The 21697-nt window shown below is 37.4% G+C and overlaps 1 protein-coding gene and 3 long non-coding RNA genes across 11 annotated transcripts; 2 read left to right on the top strand and 2 right to left on the bottom strand.

The window, feature by feature from the left end:
- Positions 1-168: 168 nt before the first annotated feature.
- Positions 169-3018, bottom strand: LOC149036129 (uncharacterized). The gene is made up of 2 exons (XR_016181873.1): positions 2815-3018; positions 169-2330 (listed from the first exon to the last, which is right to left on the bottom strand). It is a non-coding gene; the product is annotated as an uncharacterized LOC149036129 (long non-coding RNA).
- On the top strand, positions 1046-4571 carry LOC149036128 (uncharacterized). Of its 8 annotated transcripts, XR_016181871.1 has the most exons (7): positions 1124-1254; positions 1811-1889; positions 2155-2210; positions 2478-2513; positions 2631-2665; positions 2761-3044; positions 3473-4571. It is a non-coding gene; the product is annotated as an uncharacterized LOC149036128 (long non-coding RNA). The 8 variants fall into 8 exon arrangements; XR_016181869.1 differs by having other exon boundaries at positions 2761-4571; XR_016181870.1 differs by having other exon boundaries at positions 1046-1254; positions 1811-2513.
- Positions 4572-8521: 3950 nt separating this feature from the next.
- On the top strand, positions 8522-11773 carry LOC149036127 (uncharacterized). Its single transcript, XR_016181872.1, has 3 exons — positions 8522-8662; positions 10556-11022; positions 11184-11773. It is a non-coding gene; the product is annotated as an uncharacterized LOC149036127 (long non-coding RNA).
- Positions 11774-13166: 1393 nt separating this feature from the next.
- Positions 13167-21530, bottom strand: LOC149036126 (uncharacterized). Its single transcript, XM_089190113.1, has one exon. It carries the CDS (start codon positions 17732-17734, stop codon positions 13691-13693), a length of 4044 nt encoding a protein of 1347 aa, XP_089046239.1. The 5' UTR covers positions 17735-21530; the 3' UTR covers positions 13167-13690.
- Positions 21531-21697: the final 167 nt, after the last annotated feature.

The raw sequence follows: 21697 nt of genomic DNA, 5'->3' as shown, positions 1-21697 counted from the left end.
GTTAGGTCTACTTCTAGCATTTTTCTTGGTTTGGTAATAAAAAGAGCGCCACCACAGCTACCTCGAGACAGCAGGAGGTTGAAATGGTGTGCTTGAGCATTTGGAAATATGTATAACGGCGTAATATGTGACTAACCATCCAATGATCTTGCTTTTTCTGACAAGAGGTCGATGAGAAAAGTGGCAGCTCAAAAACCTTTGGATTATTCTCAAACAAAGCATCACTTGACTTAGGGATTTCCTCATGTTTTTCACCGCTCATTTCATCTTTCCGAAGAGCAACAGCTCGGTAATACAATTTCCGTCGCAGTTGACAACGACTTCTCTCCTTTGTGGAGATATATTTTCAGATGTAGTAATTTGTTTATTTGAAACGTTAATAAGTATGAAAATAGGCTGTACGTACATATTATAACTGCAAAGACATGAATGAGTCATTTCGTAACGATTTATGGCTAATTTTGTGAAATGTCGCGACCATTACACGATGCCGATTTCACAATAAACCTAACGCAAGAGACGTTCGTCGGTTTATTTCGTGTATATTTCGTGTAACATATCGGTATATTTCGTGTAACATATTCCATGGAAATAGAAACAAAAACTTACAATTCCCTCGAATTAACATTATCTTTATCCATTTATAGTAAAACCGCAGCGAAAAAGCATTGATCTCTCTCTAAAATTGTTTTTTTAGACGTCGAACAACCTTTCGCAGCTTGCAATGTTTGCCCCGTTTCGATCCAAGAAATTTTTGGGCAAACGCAAGGTCCAATTACTGGCAACTCATTCATTGAAAGCCTATTCTAAATGTGCGTTGAATTGTTTATAATTAAAACTTATCAAAAGCTTGTGAAAGCTCGTTTTCAAAGTGAACCACAACATTTAAAACAAAGTATGCGTGATCCAAGTATGCGTGGCATCAAAAAAAGAATTTAAAGGCTCACGCGATTTCCTGTGGACACGCAAAGTTCTGTTGCGTGACGATGTCGAACATTCTTCGAGAAAAACGTTGAAACAACTAGAGTCAGTGCGAGACAAAAGCGAAGAGGTGAAAAGACACGAGTGAAAGAATGTGCAAAGCCTTATCGTAACAGTCCTGTGCTTGTTGCAGTCCACCCATGTCATGACGAAAATCACCCGGTTTGTTGTAGATAGTTGCGACATCAACTTGCGGAGGACTCTCTCTTTTGAGACGAATGTCGAGTGCCTGTTCATTGCACTCTTTGCTTGTTCAAGGTCACCGATCGCTTGGTGAGTACAACCCAGGTTATGATAGGTAGTTGTCAATTAAACATTCTCCTGTCCGAGTTGTTCCGTTAGAATGGTGATAGCACGATCATGACGGCTCCGCCGCTTCCTGCAAATTACCCAGGTCGCGATATACAAGACCTAACTCATTGTAGGTTGTTGCTACATCAACATGATCAGGTCCGAGCTTTTTCAGACGACCCACCAATGCACCGTTTTAACATTCTTTAGCACGCTGAAGGTCACCAAGGGAATGAGACAACTCGTATTATTGAAATTAGTTGCTTCATCCACATGCTCAAGTCCGCGCTTTTCTGGACAAATGGCCAGAGTACAATCATGACACTCTTTTACCCGTTGCAGGTCACCAAGATTAGGGTACATAGTACCCAGATTACTGTCAGTAACTTAAGCTAACTCTACAACTTTGAGTTACTTATATTATGTCTTTGCTTATGATGAGCTTCTCCTCTTCGATTTTTTTATCACATGAATGCTGACTGATACGAATATATCTGTCATTTCAGGTTTCAATTTTTTGGACCTTCTTTTCTTTCAGTAGACAGATGCAGTCGCCGTTTGCCAAAGAAAGAGACTGGGTTTAATTTCACCAGCCCAGAAACCTTGTGCTTGCAATAGTATGAGAACTTGCTAATTAATTACTGATTAACTTGTTTTGGAAATTGAACTATCTGAACACTCAACTTCATACACCGTTTTTGTGCTTTAGTTTCCGAGAAAACCACACCTTTTTCTTTCTCTTGCAAACTGAGGATCATCAAGGTCACTGTTGTTAAAAAATTCAGCTACTTAATGTGTAAGGGGAGGATTTACCACATTTGAATTTTTTCTTCTGTACATGCTCTTTGTGACATTCTCTCCTCTGTTTGGTTCTGTTATTAGAAATAGTTTGTGGAAAGGATGACAAAATGTAATTTGAGTTTGGGTGCTACCCAAAGGTAGGCTCCCCACTTCAATATTTAAGTAGCTCCTACTCCTATATATGGTGCTGATATATTCCAAGTTCATCCCCAAGGTTGTCTTCTCTATCCCATGTGTTTTCCAAGTGCAAGTCTTTCCTAAATTGGAGAAAAATATATTTATGTTGTTTTCATTTATCATGAATTCTAGTTACAGATCTTCTATAGTTATGCACTTAGTTGTTGAAAATGTTCATGCAAGGCCTAAACTTATTTTTCAAGTTTATATCCCTACTTTTGTTGTAGGTTGGGGAAGTTGGAGAAGTAGCAGAATTATTGAAAGTAAAGTATTACTGATTTAAAGATGGTTGTCCTGTTGTACAACAAACATTGATAGTTTAAACTAATCAAGTACCTAGGTGTAATCATTTGTCACTTCTTCCTTTTTCATATTTATAGCCAATGGAAAGGTGAAGTAAAGGAAGGACTCCAAGGTGAGTGTAAGAAGTGTCCCTACTTTCTTTTCATGAACATCTCTACACTAAAATAACTGAAAGCAACAAAATGATATTCCTTTCTCTTGTTATAGATTATCAGCATAGAGCCAGGTAGCTGACAAAGAACCTGAGCTTATTCATTCTACCTTGCATGGAACCACTGGGAATACTGCTACAGACTCCCCTGGATGGAGTGCTAGTCCATTGAAAATAACATCCTCTGCCTCTTCCTCCCTGCATTTATGAGGCTTCTCTGACTGTTCAGCTGTACCTGTTTAGACTCCTTGGTGGAGGTATGGGGGAGTAAGAGCACAACACAATAACCTAGCTGGGTCTTGACCTTGGCCCTCTCACACTGGAATCAAGGATACTAACTGTAAGATAGGCCAACACTTCTCTTTATAAGGAATATGGCCTATTTGTTGGTGCACTTAAATACAAGATGGAGAGGTCAGAACAAGTGCACAGGGCCACTCATTATGTAGAGTTTTTGGGCAAAATACTCAACTCTTCTAGTGCCTCTGTAGTCCTTGGAGTAGAAGTGAACAATGACCCCAGAAAATGATCAGAGAAACATAATGGAAAGTGGGGAATGACCTGTAAATGAACTAACATCAGAAAAATTCAAAGCTAAGATTTCAATAAAAGATTTAAAGATTTAGAATGTATCTCATGAGTAGTTCTTGTGTTAAAAACAGGTAGCAAGCAAATTGAAAAGAATTAAAGCAAATGGTCACAACAGTTCATCCTACTGGGTGGATTTTGATCCACATCTTAGCAAATTGTTTGTGGTTGCTTTTCTAGATTGGTCTCCCAAAGAGAAGCATTATCTTGCCCAAGAACTCAGTGATGTACTTATTTACCTGGTAAGACTTGCAGAAAAATACAATGTTTATCTTCCCAAGGAGGTGGTGGCTAAAATAGCTCTGAATTCCAAGAAATATCCTAAAGATCTGGTGAAGAGATCAATCAAAAAGTATACAGAATACAAGGAAATTAATTCATTAAATAACTGAAAGATTGTTTACCTGCTCAGGATTATTTTTACATGTTACATAAATTGAGAGAGTGGGTCACTCTACTTAGGAGACAGTGCTAAAATGATACTTGCTTAAAATTACTTGAATCTATGGTAAAATTTAGATACAGTTTTTACAATGAAGTTGAATTTACTTGTTTCAATGGTTGTTGTTGCAACAATCAGGGAGTTCAGTTAGTTGAACTCTGATGTACTTTTAAGGAAAGTTTGTCCACAAGTAAGGCTGTCTCCTTGAAAGAGTTTTTCACTTTGAAAGTAAGTTATTTATTATTTCAAGAAACTTTTAACAACTAGAGTACCACAAGTACAAGCATCAGTTGGAATATCAAAATGCTTTCACGACTGTGAAAATGATATAGCACCACTCATAAAGGCATGGGGAAGTTTAATTGATAAAATTGTAAGAGATCTACCAGTTGAAACTCATTCTCTTATTGGATATGATTGATATAAATTTGTGAATATACTTTCATAAATAGCCTCTTAGTTCTTTTGCTTGGGCCAGACCAGGTCATTCATGTTTGAAGTTAATGTTCTATTTCTTTATAGATAGCAAAATCACGTTGATTTATCTTAGCTAGTTTTTTTACAACACAGAGTTTAGGCAATATTTACTGTGGATGAACACTGATATCAATGTTGTTTTGTTTGCAACAAGGGATGTTTTTAAATTAATCGGTTTTTTTTTTTTTTAATTTTGCGTTTGATGTTCTATTTCACCTAATTGTGTTAATTTTTTGTTCATTTTTAGCCAGCTTTTCCAAACGCCCCAATATGATTGTTACAATTTAAAGAAATTGTTAATTGTATGTCATGTAGTTAACAGGAAAATTTTATTTTGAAATAAATCTTAGTTAAAGTGAACTTTGTGTTCCTTTTTCCCAATTTGATTCTTGTTTTCATTCAGTTCCAAACCTTGTGGAACATTTGCTCAGTATAAATAGTAGTGAATTGGTAATGAGGGAATGAAATGAACATTGACTTATCATTAGCAAATTTTTATTGCTTCATTTTAACTATTGATTGAAAGCTAAAGCTGGAGTTTTAAAGGGGGTTTCAAATGATGTCGAGTCAGCCATATTGGTGTATGAAAACAGTAAAATGGTGAACATTTTGATGTACAAAGTCAATCCTTCGGCTTTTGTACTCTTTCCTTGCATTGACACTTTCCTTTGTTACAAGCTGCCTTCCACGTGAGCAAAAACACACTTTGATGCCTCTAAAAGAACATTTTGCATGCTGGAAAGAGGATGGTTTCCTGCTCCCTATATTAATGGTGAAAGGTTGTTGTAAAGGGCAAGACCTCTACCTTGCCTCACCCCTGATGGTTTAGGTTTACCATATTCAACTAGCAAAGTAAATGTTTAAATATAGCACTAACGCTTGAGCAAAGCAAATTATTGGTCAAAGAAAAATAAATAAAAATAAGATATAGAAAAAGGAAAAATAATAAGAAGAGACCAGTTGAAAACTCATGAACAGTAAGACTGTCAGATGTTTAATATGACTTTGTTTTTAAATGTTTTAAGGGGGAGGTGTTTAATGCTTTCGTCAAGGTGATTCCAAACTTTTACAGCTGCAAAGCAAATGTTGAATTTACCAGTTTGTTTTGATGGTATTAATTAACCTAGTTTCTAAGCCCTCACCTGTGCTTTACAAGCTTGTCTGCAAATGTGTTACATTTTTAGGAGACTTCTCACTACTGGGATGTTCATTTGGATAAAGAGATACATGGATCGCTTAACAAGAACAAAAGCGATGGCTTTCACCTCACCCCACCCCTAAGGGATTTTAATAAGTGGGTGAGTGGACCCTGCGAACAACGAACTCAACCAAAATGGCAGACAAAGATGGATTTTAAGTCGTAAAGAAAAGTAAAAGTCGCAAGCACAGGAATAAAATTGATGAAATGGATCTTAAGTGAAATCTCGGAAAATTTCAACCTCCTATGATTCAGAAAAGTGCAATGTAAATGAGTTAAAGACGAAAATCGAGAAATGAAAGTAAGCAAAGGTTAACTTTTTATGAAAGTTTTGTATTTTGCCTTGACTATGTACTGAAGATGAAGGTTCTACATGTTTAATCTACTGAATCTGTGTGTTATTAATTAGGGAAGAAATTTCTGGGAGTGAATTTCTTTTAAATGTTCAAGGTAAAATACAATAATTAGTGCATTATATGTCAACTTTTGTCAGCTCTCCTTAGCCCTTCCCCACCCCCACCCCCTTCTGCCTCACTTATCCATCTGAGAACCAGTTTTTAAACCGTGGACAAACATGAAGAGACTATTGTTCATTTATCTGACATTTATCCATACCCTAAAAATTGAATATTACATCAAGGATGACTAACCTGACCATGAAAAAAAAGGATGGCTCTGTAAAGATGGCACAATTGCTGGCTACCCATTGGTTTTTGTTATGTCAAAGCAGAACTGAAACCCTGCATTGAGAGTCCAGTGTGCTCTCTGCTCGACCATGCTGCTTGTTGGGATTCATTATTCATTAATTAGTTGGTCAATAGAAGGATCATTTCTCAGATGAGGTACAAAGAAATGGTATAAAAAGGGATCCTTTCCTAACAAGGCCTCAATTTTTTTCTCTTCAGAACTAATTTGCGATGGTCATCATATGTAGAAGTCCTGTTGTCCAGCTGAGTCTGCTGTTAGACCAGATAACAAATTTAAAATCATCCCAGAAGAACCTGTTACTGATATTGTTTGTTTGGGAATTAGAAAAACTATCTTCATCCCAGGAGAACCTGTTACTGATATTGTTTGTTTTGGAATTAGAAAAACTATCTTCATCCCAGGAGAACCTGTTACTGATATTGTTTGTTTTGGAATTAGAAAAACTATCTTCATCCCAGGAGAACCTGTTGCTGATATTGTTTGTTTTGGAATTAGAAAAACTATCTTCATCCCAGGATAACCTGTTTTTGATATCGTTTGTTATGGAATTGGAAAACTATCTTCATGTCCTACAGCTAGATACCAGTTTGCCTTTTTTCTGTTGTTGGGAGAGTTGTTAAAGGTAGCTATGTCTGGTGACCCTTATGAAATGGATTTTGGAATTTGTAGGAATTCCTAGGAATAAAGGTGTGAATTTTCACGGTAAATTCTGACTGGGAATTCATAGGAATTCATAGGAATTCCCAACCATAACAACTCTGGTTCTAAAAACCTAGAAATTCCTAGAAATTCCCATAAAAACCCAGAAATTCCAAGTTTATAGCCAACAGGACTTGGAATTCCTAGGAATTCCAACTCAGAGAACCAATGACTTTCCCTAAAAAGCTGTAAATCTAAAAAATTCCTAGGAATTTCTGGGAATTTTAAGAATTTTTAGGAATGTTTAAGAATTACTGGGAATTTTAAGCAAAAATTTGAGACTAATGATATGAAATAAATACTTTAAATTAAAAAAACCCAGCTAAAATTCAAGTATTCAATGAGATTTATTTACAAGCTTAATTAAGGCTTGCATGTAAAATATTTTTGATTAATTATTAACATCAACATGTGGTAATATTAGGATGGAATTTGATTTATTTTTCTTTTCTTGAAAACTTCATACGGATTAATCCTCAATTACAGCTATTCATATAAAATAGTCCTAATCAATCATTAAATTTGGTTGGACACAAATTGTGAATAAAATCTGTTGATTCTTTTCCATAAAATATCTTGAATTATATTTGAAAACCAAGCACTCTTGGGAGTGAAGGGGTTAATTACAGATAAATAAAATTGATTTTCTTGTTGTAACTGTAACAATAAATTAGAATGAAGTTATCCTAAACTGCAAACTTAGCTGCTGTTTGTATTTTTTTCCCTGGGCTCACAATGAGTTGGCCTTGAATGTGGTTGTCTACAAGAAGCTTGACCATTTTGTATCTGGATTCCATGACATCTGAATTTGAAAAAAAATAATATATATATAAATATATATATTTAAAGCTCAGACCAGGCCTTTAAGATGGCTATAAGGAAAAGGGCATTCATTGGATTCTCAAATTGAGAAATCTCGGCTATATTGAGTGACTTTTATATTGGAGTTAGTACATCTCTCCCATAGATTTTACTAAAAAAGGGTTGAATACATTATTTTGTTTTTACCAAGGAGGGCTTCTTTATGTAATAAGGTTTGTTTTATAACAGTTCCTATTATGAATCTTGAATGTTCCCAAATGTGACTAAAGGATTCTTGAAACCTTACTGATAGATTTATTTCATTGTAAAGCATAAGCTTAAGAAACTGCGGCATGCAAGTGACCTATTCGATTCTCAGAATTATTCTAGTTTCAGTTGCGCCGAGCGTTATGTAAGCTTTATTCAACCCGTTACATCTATTCTTTTATAAGATTTTGATCACGTAACCAATATCGCAATTTTTACTCACCACAAACTTTCAAAATCGTAGCTTTACAGATGGCCACTCGACCCTTGTTTGTACCAGTCAGTATGTCAACTGTTATCCCTTCTTTTAACTCCACGGCGCCAACGACTTTCTTTTACAACACTCACGCTGTTCTCGTTTTCCCATTGAACCACAATAAAAGCTATCTTTAGAAATGTTATATTAAGCAAAACAGTTGAGAAAAGCGATCAACCGATGAAAAGTACATTCAAAGATGAGCGCCAAATGGAGTCTTCTTTGTTTCCGATCACGGGCATGATCACGTGGATCTTTTAGGACTTTTCATTGGCTAGCAAAGTGAATCCGCTGGCTTGCCGATTGCAGTGTTAAGAGAAGCGCGCAACTTTATTCTGACTTCTCTGACCGGTCTTCTGCTTCTAGACGATGGATACCTTGGTGATTTTAATAATGATGTGAGCTCACTCTATGTAGAAATAATCCACTAGAATCGATCGTACTACAAATGCACGATTTGTGGCCGAAGGTTGTCGAGGAAACAAAGACTCGAAACTCACTTGAGTTGTGTTCATGGCAAAGGTGAGAAATAACACAAGCCAATCACAGTTTTGAATGCGACTACAAATCGTCTTTTACCCTCATATTTATAAAAGAAGGATACCACATTAGGAAGTATAAGAGATACATAGATGATCCCAGTGTACCAGTACCTAAATCTACAAAGCTTGACCGTAGCAAGCGCCAAAAATAAAAAGATGTAATATTTTTTGGGAGATCCAGTGATTGGAACATTTAAGAAATTAAGTTATGAAAGGAAACTTGGTTTGTACTTCTCATTACTGGCAAGTCTTGTTGACAAATATTTTCAGATCAGAGTTTCAAATAAAGGTAATTGAAGACGTCATTTAAAAGGTGTTTTTTCTCAAAGGGAACATTGACTACCTCTGTCCTGTCTGCATGCCAAATGTTTGCAAAGTGTGTGGATGATCCACAAGTATTGGAACTCTTACAAAAATGTTTTGTAAGAATAAAAACAGCAAAACAAATTACAGCAATTAGTCACGAAAACAGAGCAAAAAACTGAAAAAAAAAACAGCAACAACAATCATGAAAAAAGAAAGATTAACTAGGTGTTGAATTTGTTTGTCTAAGGCATGAAATTTCTACTAAATATAATTTCAACAAAAAGTCTCAGACAGTGTTTGAGGCAACTGAGCTTGACTGTTCCAAGGTTTTCTAACAAAGGCAACCAGTAATGTAGGTTAGGAAGTAACTTATGTTCATAACTAACAAAGTTCTTTAAGTGTAGATAACAATGTAATTATTGTTAATTATTGTGGAAGTTGTGTATCAAGGAACAGCTAATGAATATGTGATGATTTTTGGCACACCAGTGAACATGAGACATTAATTTGCATCACAATAAAAATATTTTATGATCATGGAATCCAACAGTCCTTTGAGGTTAGAAAGCAAATCTGTTATATGAGTACATTGGATTAAATGGCAATTTCCATTTAACATAATTGACTGCTGGTTCATGAGAAAATCCATATTAATGTAGAGTTTTACTAAAACTTAGTTTGAATAATAAATTTTATGATCTTTAAGTTATAAACATATACATGTATGTATATCTCTTGGTAAGTTTTGTGTAGCATACCTTTTATTGAGCCAAAGTTTTAAGCCTCTGAAATTACTCCTTTTCTTAAAACCTTCACATTCAAGTATTGAGAATCTCTTAGAATTTATGTAGACCTCAGGGTATTTAAATTGCCTCAAATTCAATTCCCAGAAATTCCCAAGAATTCCACCCTTCTTAGATTATAGGTAGTTTGTATAGCTGAGAATTCCTAGGAATTCCAAGTCCTCACAAAACTGGAGTCTTCCTTTCCCAGAAATTCCCAGTAATTCCAAGCTTTTTAAATCAGAGTTAATTTGCATAGTTGGGAATTTTTGAGAATTCCTAGGAATTCCTAGGAATTCCCAGAAAACTGGGAATTCAGTTTGCAAGGGGATATTGTTAACTGTCCAAATAGCAAAGCTGCTGGACATTTATTTCTCTAATCATGTTGGAAAAAAAAGACACCAAAATCTCACAGTGTTTCTACAAGGGCAGTACAAATTGGGTACCTAAAATTATCTGGGAAATGATAAAAACCTCTTGTGGTAACCTGTTATGTCCCAATATCCCATTCAGGAGGATAATCAATATTCTAAGTCAACTTAGGCAGAAACTGGGATAAGTATGGGTTGTACTTATCACTCAGCACAAGGGTGACATTTGCTAAGGGTTAGGGTAATGATATGTTATTGTACATAGTCAAAAGAGGCTTCCATGATGTTTTTAAACAACAGATCTGCAATATTTTGTTGACTGTGATGCAGATTGAATTTAAGTGAACTTTTAGGTCATGGTTAGGTAAATTTGTTCTGTGATTAATAACCTTTAAGTCAATTTTTTTTAACTAGATTGGTGGACCATTTTTCATCTATGAACCTCTTTTTTCATGAGATGATAAAGTAGTTGTTGAAGAGTTTGAATGTCCTCTTATTGATCACAATGAGGTAAGATGTCTCTTTAAAGTATCAGATTAAAGAATAAAAGGTGATGGACACTGGAAACATAGAGGAGTCAAAACAATAATACACTAATTACTCCAAAGACTCTTTTCTTTTTTCTTCTTTTTTTAGGAAGGAAAGAGAAAGTTAGAAAACTTTTTTCTTTTTTTCATGCTTCATAGTCAGTGGTAAACCCCTTTACAACAGTGTTCTTTGGGCTAACTAGGGTGTGGGGCTATCCAATGTTATCATTCTTGGGATGAGATTTTCTCTTTTTCATTTAGGCCATTACTACCAACTGTGTTTGTGCTCCACAGCTTTCCCTTTTGTGAAAGTGGGTTGGTTGGTTGGGCAAAATAAACAGAAGAAAATTAAAGGTAAGAAATAATAATTCTACAATTAATCCTTTGTTCAGGAAAAGCTTGGATAAAGATGTTTACTTAATTTGGTTAAGAGATGCAAGTTTACCTTGATTAAACATTAAATGGGAGGTATCAAAATACATCAATGTTTTTTTTTTTAATATTGTTCTCCACAGAATACCCTCCAGAAAGCTAAGAGAAGAAGCATCGTATGTTTACAATGTATCTTTTTTCTTCTTCATATTTCCATCTATACAACATTTAAAATCTGAATTTAAGACTTCATGCCAAGAGTGTTGCTAGAGAAGGAGTTAAGTTTCTTAAGGAGATACTTTGTTTCCCAATTCTACTTTGACAGTTAATAAGCTCCAAAAGGTAACCTAACTGCTATTTAACAACAATATAAATGTGAGGAAGAAATCTTCACAGGTTAACTGAAAAAGAAGCCTAAAAAAACTTCATGCTCCAAGGGGAAGTTAATCCATGCTTCCAAGATATTAGTTAGGGACTACAAGGAAAAACATATAGTTGTTTTTGTTTCATATAAACTATCTTTGGGCAACAACTTGTCACAATAAAGGCTATTTGTGACTGTATAAGAACATTTTTGTCACTTTTTTTCTTCAGTCTTTTGCTAAATCACCTTTTGATCAGTTTTCAAATGTGCTACTGAAAAGAGGTACAATTCTGTTATGATAGCTTTTTTCTTGTAAAACATTATTGTGATAATAACCCAAACATTAAAAATTTATCTTATGAAAGTCATTATTTTGGAGAACCTTTGGTTTGTTGCCTTTGTTTCTTTACCGTCACAGTCGTCACGAATTTAAAAGGAATGACTTTAAATCTCACTTTAACTTGCCCTGCTGTAAAATTTGCACGTCGTGTTTATTTTGGGGCTTTTTACGTGTCACGTAAAGACCCTTTACCACCCTGCTACTTTACCATGTCCATATTCTCTCTTATTAAACCAAGAGATGCGCAAAAGTTACGGGGTAGGGAGAGGTGGGTACGGAATCTGCGGTCTTACTCTTTCAACATCTAAATTTTACAGCAAAGGAAAGCTTCTTGCAAAAGATCGTGGAAACTACAGAAAAAGAGTAAGACATTTAAGGAAAGTAAGAAAAACTTTTCATGAATTAGTTTGATCTCAGACACAAAAAAAGAATCAGCATAGTCCGTTCATTCCAGGATATTTAAATATATTAAGTTAATATGATCATATTTCCTGCATTTTTGTTACGTTAGTTAGTAAAAAACACCAGAAGAGAGCATTAACTTGAAGAAACAAGAAGACTGAGTCATTGGAAAATATAAGCAACTCGATTTCTTTTCCACCTGACTGGTTGAGGAGGTAACCCCAGTTTCTTGGCCAATCACAGAAAGGAACATAGTAAAACTGGATTTTCTTTGACAATCGAACAAGAAAATAATCTCTTGCACCGAATGATTACCCTTGGTTTTTTCAAATTCACTTTGGCATTCTCTTTGTTTTTGTAACCACTTTGAAACTCGTTTTTTAGTTAATAGTTTAGGACAATTTCATGATAAATGCCCTCTCCTCTTTCAAAAAAATCAGATCAGTTTAACCTTCAACACTTGCCTTGGTAGTTAACAAAATAGCCGAGAAGGGAAAAGGTTTTAAAGGAAGACCAATATACACAATATCCCTCCTGTTTACTTCATTAGCAAAAGTGTTTGGAAAGGCAATTACGGACGACCAAACCCGCCTGAGTAAACTGAGATTAGTGATGAAGCAGACAAGAGGAGTGTTAGAGGAGAGATCACTGACAAGTTTTGGACTTCAACCAAATGACACTGATGAATAGTTGATGAAGTCCTACGTTATGGTATTTACAGTCGAGCCTATGACACTCGAGTCATATTTATATGAGGTAGAAAAATGGAAAGGCTGACTTCTACTATCGTTCTAACCTTTTATACTTTGAGAGTGACCAGCATCTAATTTCTCTTTACAATAATTTTGCTGAATCATTTATTAAGATCATGAGAATAAAGAAAATGATCACCAACCTAAGAAGCTTTGATTGATGAAACAAATCTCCTTGTCAGTACCGAAGGAAATGTATGGAGAAGAGTAAGGAGAATATAGATACTGATGTTAGGGTGTAAAGGGTTAGCAAACTATTTCGACTATATCTCTATCGGTCATTGTAATTCAAATAAGGCTGCCTCTTGTATATTACATAAACAGAGTATCTAATTCTCCAACCAATTAAGTTTTCTGGCAAATTGATCATATATTCCAGGAGTATCACGTCCGGGACTTTTGGGTTTATATTCAAAATTCAAAGCTGTTAACTCTAACTATCATACAACCGACTCTGTAAGATATGGTAGACGTCCGTCACCTCTCTCTTTCTCGAGGTATCATCACTAAGTTATTCTGCAAAGCTACCACATCATAGTCTTTAGGTGCGAGCTTTTTCAGACGAATTGTCTGTGCATGATCTTGTCACTCATTTGCCTGCTGCAGGTCACCATGATCATGATGCACAGCGCCCAGATTATTCTAACTATATGCCACATTGACATGTGCAGGTCCGAGTTTTTTCAGACCCGTGGTCTGTGCACGATCATGCCCCTTTTTTGCCTGCTGCAGGTCACATAGGGCAAAGTACACAGCACCTATATTAATGTAACTATTTGCCACATCGACATGTTAAAGTCCGAGCTTTTTCAGACGAATAGCCAGTGCACGATCATGAAATTCTTTCGCCTGATGCAGGTCACCAAGGGCATAATGCAAAGTCCCAAGATTATTGTAGCTAACTGCCACGTCGACATGTTCAGGTCCGAGCTTTTTCAGACGAATAGTCATTGCACGATCATGATATTCTTTCGCCTGCTGCAGGTCACCAAGAGCATAATGCAAAGTACCAAGATTACTGTAACTGACTGCCACATCGACATGTTCAGGTCCGAGCTTTTCCAGAAAAATGGTCAGTGCACGATCATAACATTCTTTTGCCTGTTTCAAGTCACCAATATCATGATGCACAGTACCAAGATTATTGTAACTACTTGCCACATCGACATGTTCAGGTCCGAGCTTTTTCAGAAAAATGGTCAGTGCACAATCATGACATTCTTTTGCCTGCTGCAGATCACCAAGGGCATAATGCAAAGTACCAAGATTATTGTAACTACTTGCCACATTGACATGTTCAGGTTTGAGCTTTTTCAGACGAATGGTCAGTGCACGATCATGACATTCTTTTGCCTGCTGCAGGTCACCAAGAGCATAATGCAAAGTACCAAGATTATTGTAACTAACTGCCACATCGACATGTTCAGGTCCGAGCTTTTTCAGACGAATGGCCAGTGCACGATCATGACATTCTTTTGCCTGCTGCAGGTCACCAAGATCATGATGCAAAGTACCAAGATTATTGTAACTAACTACCACATCGACATGTTCAGGTCCGAGCTTTTTCAGAAAAATTGTCAATGCACGATCATGACATTCTTTTGCCAGCTGCAGGTCACCAAGATCATGATGCAAAGTACCAAGATTATTGTAACTACTTGCCACATCGACATGTTCAGGTCCGAGCTTTTTCAGTCGAATGGTCAGTGCACGATCATGACATTCTTTTGCCTGCTGCAGGTCACCAAGAGCATAATGCACAGTGCCCAGATTGTTGTAACTATTTGCCACATCGATATTGTCAGATCCGAGCTTTTTCAGACGAATAGCCAGTGCACGATCATGACATTCTTTTGCCTGCTGCAGGTCACAAATATCATGATGCAAAGTACCAAGATTATCGTAACTTTCTGCCACATCGACATGTTCAGGTCCGAGTTTTTTCAGTCGAATGGTCAGTGCACGATCATGACATTCTTTTGCCTGCTTCAGGTCACCAAGTGCATAATGCAAAGTACCAAGATTATTGTAACTAATTGCCACATTGACATGTTCAGGTCCGAGCTTTTTCAGACGAATAGCCAGTGCACGATCATGACATTCTTTTGCCTTCTGCAGGTCAACAAGATCATGATGCAAAGAACCAAGATTATTGTAACTACTTGCCACATCGACATGTTCAGGTCCGAGCTTTTTCAGACGAATAGCCAGTGCACGATCATGACATTCTTTTGCCTGCTGCAGGTCACCAAGATTATGGTGCACAATACCCAGATCATTGTAACTTTCCGCCACATCGACATGTTCAGGTCCGAGCTTTTTCAGACGAATTTTAAGTGCACAGTTTTCACATTCCTTTGCTTGCTTCAGGTCACCAAGGCGACAATGCACATAACCCAGGTCTTTGTAACTAATTGCCACATCGAGATGCTCAGGTTCGAGCTTTTTCAGTCGAATGGTTAGTGCACAATCATGACATTCCTTTGCCTGCTGCAGGTCACCAAGACCATAATGCACAGAACCCAGATTATTGTAACTTTCTGCCACAACGATATGTTCAGGTCCGAGCTTTCTCAGACCAATAGTCAGTGCATGATTATGATATTCTTTTGCCCGCTGCAGGTCACCAAGGGAATGATGCACAGTACCTATGTAACCATATGCGTTTACAACTTCTTTGTCACCAAACACATCGTCACATTGAGTTAATCGCAACATTGTGTTGAAGTACATTAATGCCGATCGGAATTCACAGTGTTTTTTGCAGGTTTTACCAAGGGTTTCGAAATAGTTTCGGTAGTCATAGGAAGTGGATGATCCGGCTTTGACAGCGTCGGATATACCTTCTCTAGAAAATAGACCATCGATTATCTCGCTCAATGTGACTAAATGAGGAACAATCTTCTTGCTTCTGATAAGGGTATGCGAGTCATCCTCATCCAGGATATGACCTATAACTTGGCAGAACGACAGAATGGCCCCATCAACGGCTTCAAGCTCTTTGTTTTTAGCCAAGGTTCTCATAGCAGTATTGATGACGTCATGGACAATCTGGTGCACTCGAATGTAGACGCCACTTTCATCTTCTTCAAATAACAGCAAAGAGCATTTGCAAATTCTCGTAGCAAGTATCTCAGGGTCTTTACGCTCTTCATTCACTTTCTTAAGATAATTTACAACAATCTCTAGACTCAAAGGGTGTGGTGCACAGACAGAAAGAAAATGAAAAGTGTGCTCTAAAACTTTATCCGTTGTGATCGCCTTCTTTACTGCAAGTGTTGTAGCTGCAGTCATGGATTTTTTGTAACTTGGGTTACTTCCAGAGAGCATTACTTCTGTTGTACTTCTCTTCCCCTGTTCCAATTTCTTTAGAAAGTCATCCCAGCCAAAACCCGGAGTTAATTTGTTGTTTCTTACTTCTCTCACATAGGTGGCAGCGCTTGCCAGGGCAAGTGGTTGGTAGTCTAATACCTTAGCAACTTCTTTTTCCATCATGGGGTCAGTAAAACCAGAAAGCATTTCTAATAGAGAGCCGGCTTCATGAGGATCCATACCTTTGCTGACTGGGATATGTTCAATAAATGAACCTGACGGGGGGATAGACGCGGTGTCCTGTGTTGTTATAAGCAACTGGCCCTTTGCCCACTGCCCATTTCCTGTATCAGGTAAATTACCATTCAGATGAGACATGTTGGTGACGTTATCAACTATTAGTAGCCACGATGAGTACAGCTCGATTTTCGTGCTGATCAATTTCTTTAGACTTCTGATCTTCTCATCAGTACTCAAATCTTTGGAGTTAAAGGTGTTGGTAACAGCGTATTCTGGGCACCTTAGATGTCGAGCGAAAGTGGCATACGATTCCAAAAGTGTTTTAGAGTTTTCAGCATCCAGTGTCATTACGAACGATGCAGTAGATGCACTTTCCTTGACTTCGTCAAGCAAACGCTTGGCTACGAGTGAGGCCATTTGCGATTTACCACTTCCAGGATTTCCAGATATGAACAAGTAACTTAATTCCATGGACTTTTTTAGCTCTTTTAGCTTTTGTATAATCTCAGATACATGAGAATGTCGAGGTGCGACCTCATGAGAAGGCTTAGGGGGAAGAATGCAAAATGAAGAAGCCTCGCTGTTTAACTGTTCTTCAAGGGTCCTCCTTTGTTCTTCTTTTTCCTGAAGTTCCTTTCCTTTTTCCTGCAATTTCTTGTTGTTTTCCTGAATAGCTTTTTCTTTTTCTTGAAGATTTTTGTTTTTCTCCCGAATTTCTCTCTCTTTCTCCTGAACTTCCTGCTTGAGGTCGTCCACCTTCTTCAAAACATGTCTCAGCTGCTCTGTGGGAAAACATGTTTGAGTTTTTACGTCTTGAATTTCCGCAGTGGAAAGACCGAGAGTTAAAAATGCATTTTCCACTTTGCTAATGCCGTTTTGAAACTCTACGTCCGAGAGGTGACCTCGTGCGATATGTGCGAACTCTTCGTTCCGAAACAGCCTAAGGTTATCCACATTTGACTTAACTACTGTACTGAGACTATGGATGCAATCGGAGAAAAGAATGGCGTAAAACAGCATGGTACAATCCCACTCAGCTCTATTGCCTTTAGTCATGGTTGTTAATAGACGTGCATGCTTCTTTTGGTTCCGTAGCGATTCGCCATTCCAGAAGTCCAATCCATTTTTCGGATCATCTTTCCATTCTCCTAACGTGGCCTTGTAGCGACTATCCCATTCTTGTTTAAAGATTTCTCGCAGTCCCTCGGTCAGAATGTTAGTGGTGACGTAACAAATCCTGAAGTAGTTTAGTTGGTCTTCACTGTATTTCACTGAAGATGCCATTCTCACTTCGAACGATTTCTCCGTTAAGTTCGGTGACTGTCCTTTGAAAAAGGAAAACGAAATTTTAAAATTTTTTTTGAGCAGAAAAATTGCTCAGAAGCCCTTTGAGTTGTTTTGTCTTAAACTGAGTTAAATAAGTTAAGTACTCTCGCCTTTTATAGAATGAGAGTCAGTGTTACGGTTAAACTTACAGCAGTGATGCTCACTCCAAGTACATGGCTAAAGCCCGAACAATGGGAGTTACCGAGTTATACCATATCACTAGTCAAGCTCGAGTCAAATTGATTTTTTTTCTTCTTTTGATTTTAGGTTTCTTTTTTCCGTGTCGAAATGATGAACCAGGGATACAAGAACACCTAGTTTAAGCTTAAAACTTTTAATTTTTTGACAGCCGTTTGCGAGGGTTAATCCTTCATTGGTTCATAGCTGCAATCAAAGAAGTATAAATTCCCAGGCATCTACGAGTTGTCCTCACTGATTCCATCTCTTTTAACCACACACACCTCGGAATAAGTCCCACTTCAACGACAAACTGTCTAAACTGACTCTGAATACGAAAGCGAACTCAACACTTCTCGCACTCGACCGCCATTTTTTTGCATCCACAGGATAAGTCTCACTTCGACGACAAACTGTCTAAACTGACTCGGAGTACGAAAACAAATCTCAACATTTCTCGCACTCGACCGCCATTTTGTTTCATCCACAGGGATCCCATTAAAAAATAGCGCTACAAATTCTCTCCCTCCCAGGTCGAAATTATGGTGAACACATATAATTTCCCTCTGAACGTTTGTTTCACCAGAATGATCTTGTCCTACTTTTCTTGGTTTACTCGTTAAATACAGGCTTCACTTTTCAAGATTTTGGAAGCATCACAAAGTTGTCGAGACGTCGTTACATAATGTGTGGAATATGTGAGACATGATATATTCTGCGAAAAAAAACGTCGAAAATAACACGAGTCCATTTTTTTCGTAGCGAGCATCAATTGTGGTTGTCACTAGGGTTCTAATGTATGTTATCGGACAGTAACAGCTTTTGATACGTTTTGTAACCTTGACGGCAATTTTGTATCACGGTAACACCGTTGAAGTAACAATTGATGCTGCGGGAATTCAGACAAATTTGACCCGAGTAAACACCCTACTAAATGCACAGCTTTGATTTTTATTTGTTTTGTTTAGTTCTTCTTTTTTAAAAGCTTCTATACTAGTGTGCTTTCTATCGATATGATCTTATAAAAAGAGAAAAATTAAGCTGACTCAAACTTGGTTCGGGCTTGCACTTGACTCGTTATACGGTTTAACTCGGAGTTACCACACATGTAAGCACATTTGACTAAGGCTCATCGCAAGATTTTGCAGAATTTGGGCCTACGTTACTGCCTCACTCGTACTTGAAGTATGACAGGTTGTTTCGTAATTATGGGGAGATCAGATAATCCAAGAACTGCCTCACCCACCCCTTCACTTTGTTCACCTTGAACTTTTGATAAAAATTATCACTCTGAATAAAACGTTCGTTTCTTTAACCTCTCATTAGGAGTTGTAAGGGTTCCTTTGCGAAAAAACAACTAAAGGCAAAGCGAAAGAAAAATTAACAATGGATGGGCTGATATGCAATTATAAGTGGCGAGACTGTACAAGAATGAGTTTAAAATAAGCCCATTCGAAAGGAAAGGGCTGTAGGGCAGAGTGCAGATCATATCAAAGGACGGGCTAACTTTAATGCCGATCAAAATGCATTTTCGTGAAGGGCCTACCCGGTACCCGACTCCGAAGAAATGGGGCTTGCGCCAAATAGTCATGCCTGGTGGCTGCGCGGTGACTATGCCATCGTGGTGGCGGTGTTGGGATAACTAAGCGCAAATGCGTAATTCTACTTTGAATTCGGTTGAAATATTCACTGAAGTCCCGCATACAATGTGTTAGTGTTAATATCCTTTGAATTTCTCGCGAGAGACTATCTATTTTTAATATCATACTGATATGATCTAGCTTTGCGAGTATCAGTTCCGGCATAAAGCCGAAACGGGAGAAGTTCAAGTTGCCTCTGCCGCTCCGTGTACGTTTTAATAATAGTGGTTGCGACAGGCCCAAAAAGTGTTGGGGGTAGTTAAACGCATTTAACTGAAAATTTATGGCACAGGTTTAAAAGTGGAAATTCATGGACATGGTTGAATTCAGAAGATAAACACTCGTTTGGTATTAGTAGATAACTAGATGAAGAATACATTGGCAAAATGTGTTTATGTGCCATACTGAAGAAAAATTGTAAAATCGAAACAAGATGCCTGCTTTCTATAAGCGCTATGTCGATGACACCCTCAGTAAAATGGCTCTGTTTTCTTGTCAACACTGAATGAAATCCACCCTTCACTCAGTTTTACAATGGAACTCGAGAACAACGGCAAACTTCCCTTTCTTGGAATGATGGTTATCAGAAATAGTCCCCGACCAGACGACGGTCTACGTGAAACCAACTGATACTGGACTTTTACTACATTACGACAGCTATGTTGAGGAAAAGTACAAACATTCTCTGCCGAAGACAATGTTAAACTGTGCGTTTAAACTCTCCTCGAACTGGATTTTTTCTATCAAGAATGTGAACGTTTAAAAACGGTTTTTGCTCGCCTGCATTATCCTGAAACTTTTATGGAGAATACCATCAGACATTTTAGTCAAATGAAAGTCACTAAGATGTGTACTGGCTAAACAACAAGTATCCGATGAACATGATGCTCCTTACAGTTAAAAGAACAGAAATAAGCAAATGCGGTAAGACACCAACTCGTCGAAACTCGGTGACCTCAGCCGAAAGATTGATGCCAATGTTCAGCCCGTTTACACAAGTCAGAAGATCAAAGAACAATGTGGTCTGTGTGATGCAGGCTATGTCGGCTTCACGAGCCGGCGCTTACATCAACGTGTGGAGGAACGCAAGCGATCAACAATCAACAATCACGTAAACGACGAACATGGAAAGGATCCTGAGACCATCGAAAGAAATTTCAAAATTTTAAAGAAATGTCAAAGTGCATGATAAAAATTTTATCCTTCAACCTTGAAATGACCGTTGAAACGTCGTTGCTTTTAAACGTTAATTTTTATAGTAAAGAATATTTTGTTGATTTTATCATTTTGGGATGTAATATGGAGGGTTTTACGTCGCTTTGACGACGATTAAGACGTAATGAGAACAATAACCAAAAACATCGACCCAGCTGGAAATCCTTGGTAAAGAAATAAACAAGTTAATCAAATTTACATAATAAAATCCGCCCTGGGATGGATTTCGCTTTCTAGAATGTTCCAATCGGGTGAATGTTGTACAATTTAGTAAACTTATGACTCAACACGTTTAATTCGAAATTCAAACCAGCAATGTAGGTTTCCATCATCTATCTTTGGATCTCTCGTCTCCCCGCGACTTTCGTAAACAGGAAATACATCCGATAACCAAACGTCAGGCATCAAGTATTCGCTATAAATAGAACTATAACTAAGGAAGCTAAGAACGGCAACAGCCGCGGGGAGAAAGCCCCTTTGAATTTATCTTCCTCTTCTCGGCTCATGGCTAAATCTTTGCTTATGTGATCTTACGCTCTCAGTGAAATAAATAGGAAAGGCGAATCTGGAGGAAACTGCAATGTAAAATGGCTCATGATGCTCTCGGGATATATTGAACCTTTACTAGACTGGCACTTAATAGAACTTCACTTCCACAACGATGAGAGCTGCTAAAGCACATTTGTCAAAAAAAATTTAAGTCAACGGTAATCTATGGAATTTAGAGGGAATTTACTTAAAGCTTCCTATTTTAAACACTAAGTAACATAGAGTGAAGTAACAGAGCATAGATTACCAAGTATCATGCAACGTTTAAGTCTTAGTATTGTAACTTCATCACTTTCGCAAAGCTTGCCAAAGATGTGTAAACACCTGTGAAATGTTATTT

The sequence above is a fragment of the Pocillopora damicornis genome, chromosome 12 (genome assembly GCF_964200805.1).
Source record: "Pocillopora damicornis chromosome 12, jaPocDami1.2, whole genome shotgun sequence".
Lineage (NCBI taxonomy): Eukaryota > Metazoa > Cnidaria > Anthozoa > Scleractinia > Pocilloporidae > Pocillopora > Pocillopora damicornis.
This window is presented reverse-complemented; position numbering and strand designations above follow the sequence as displayed.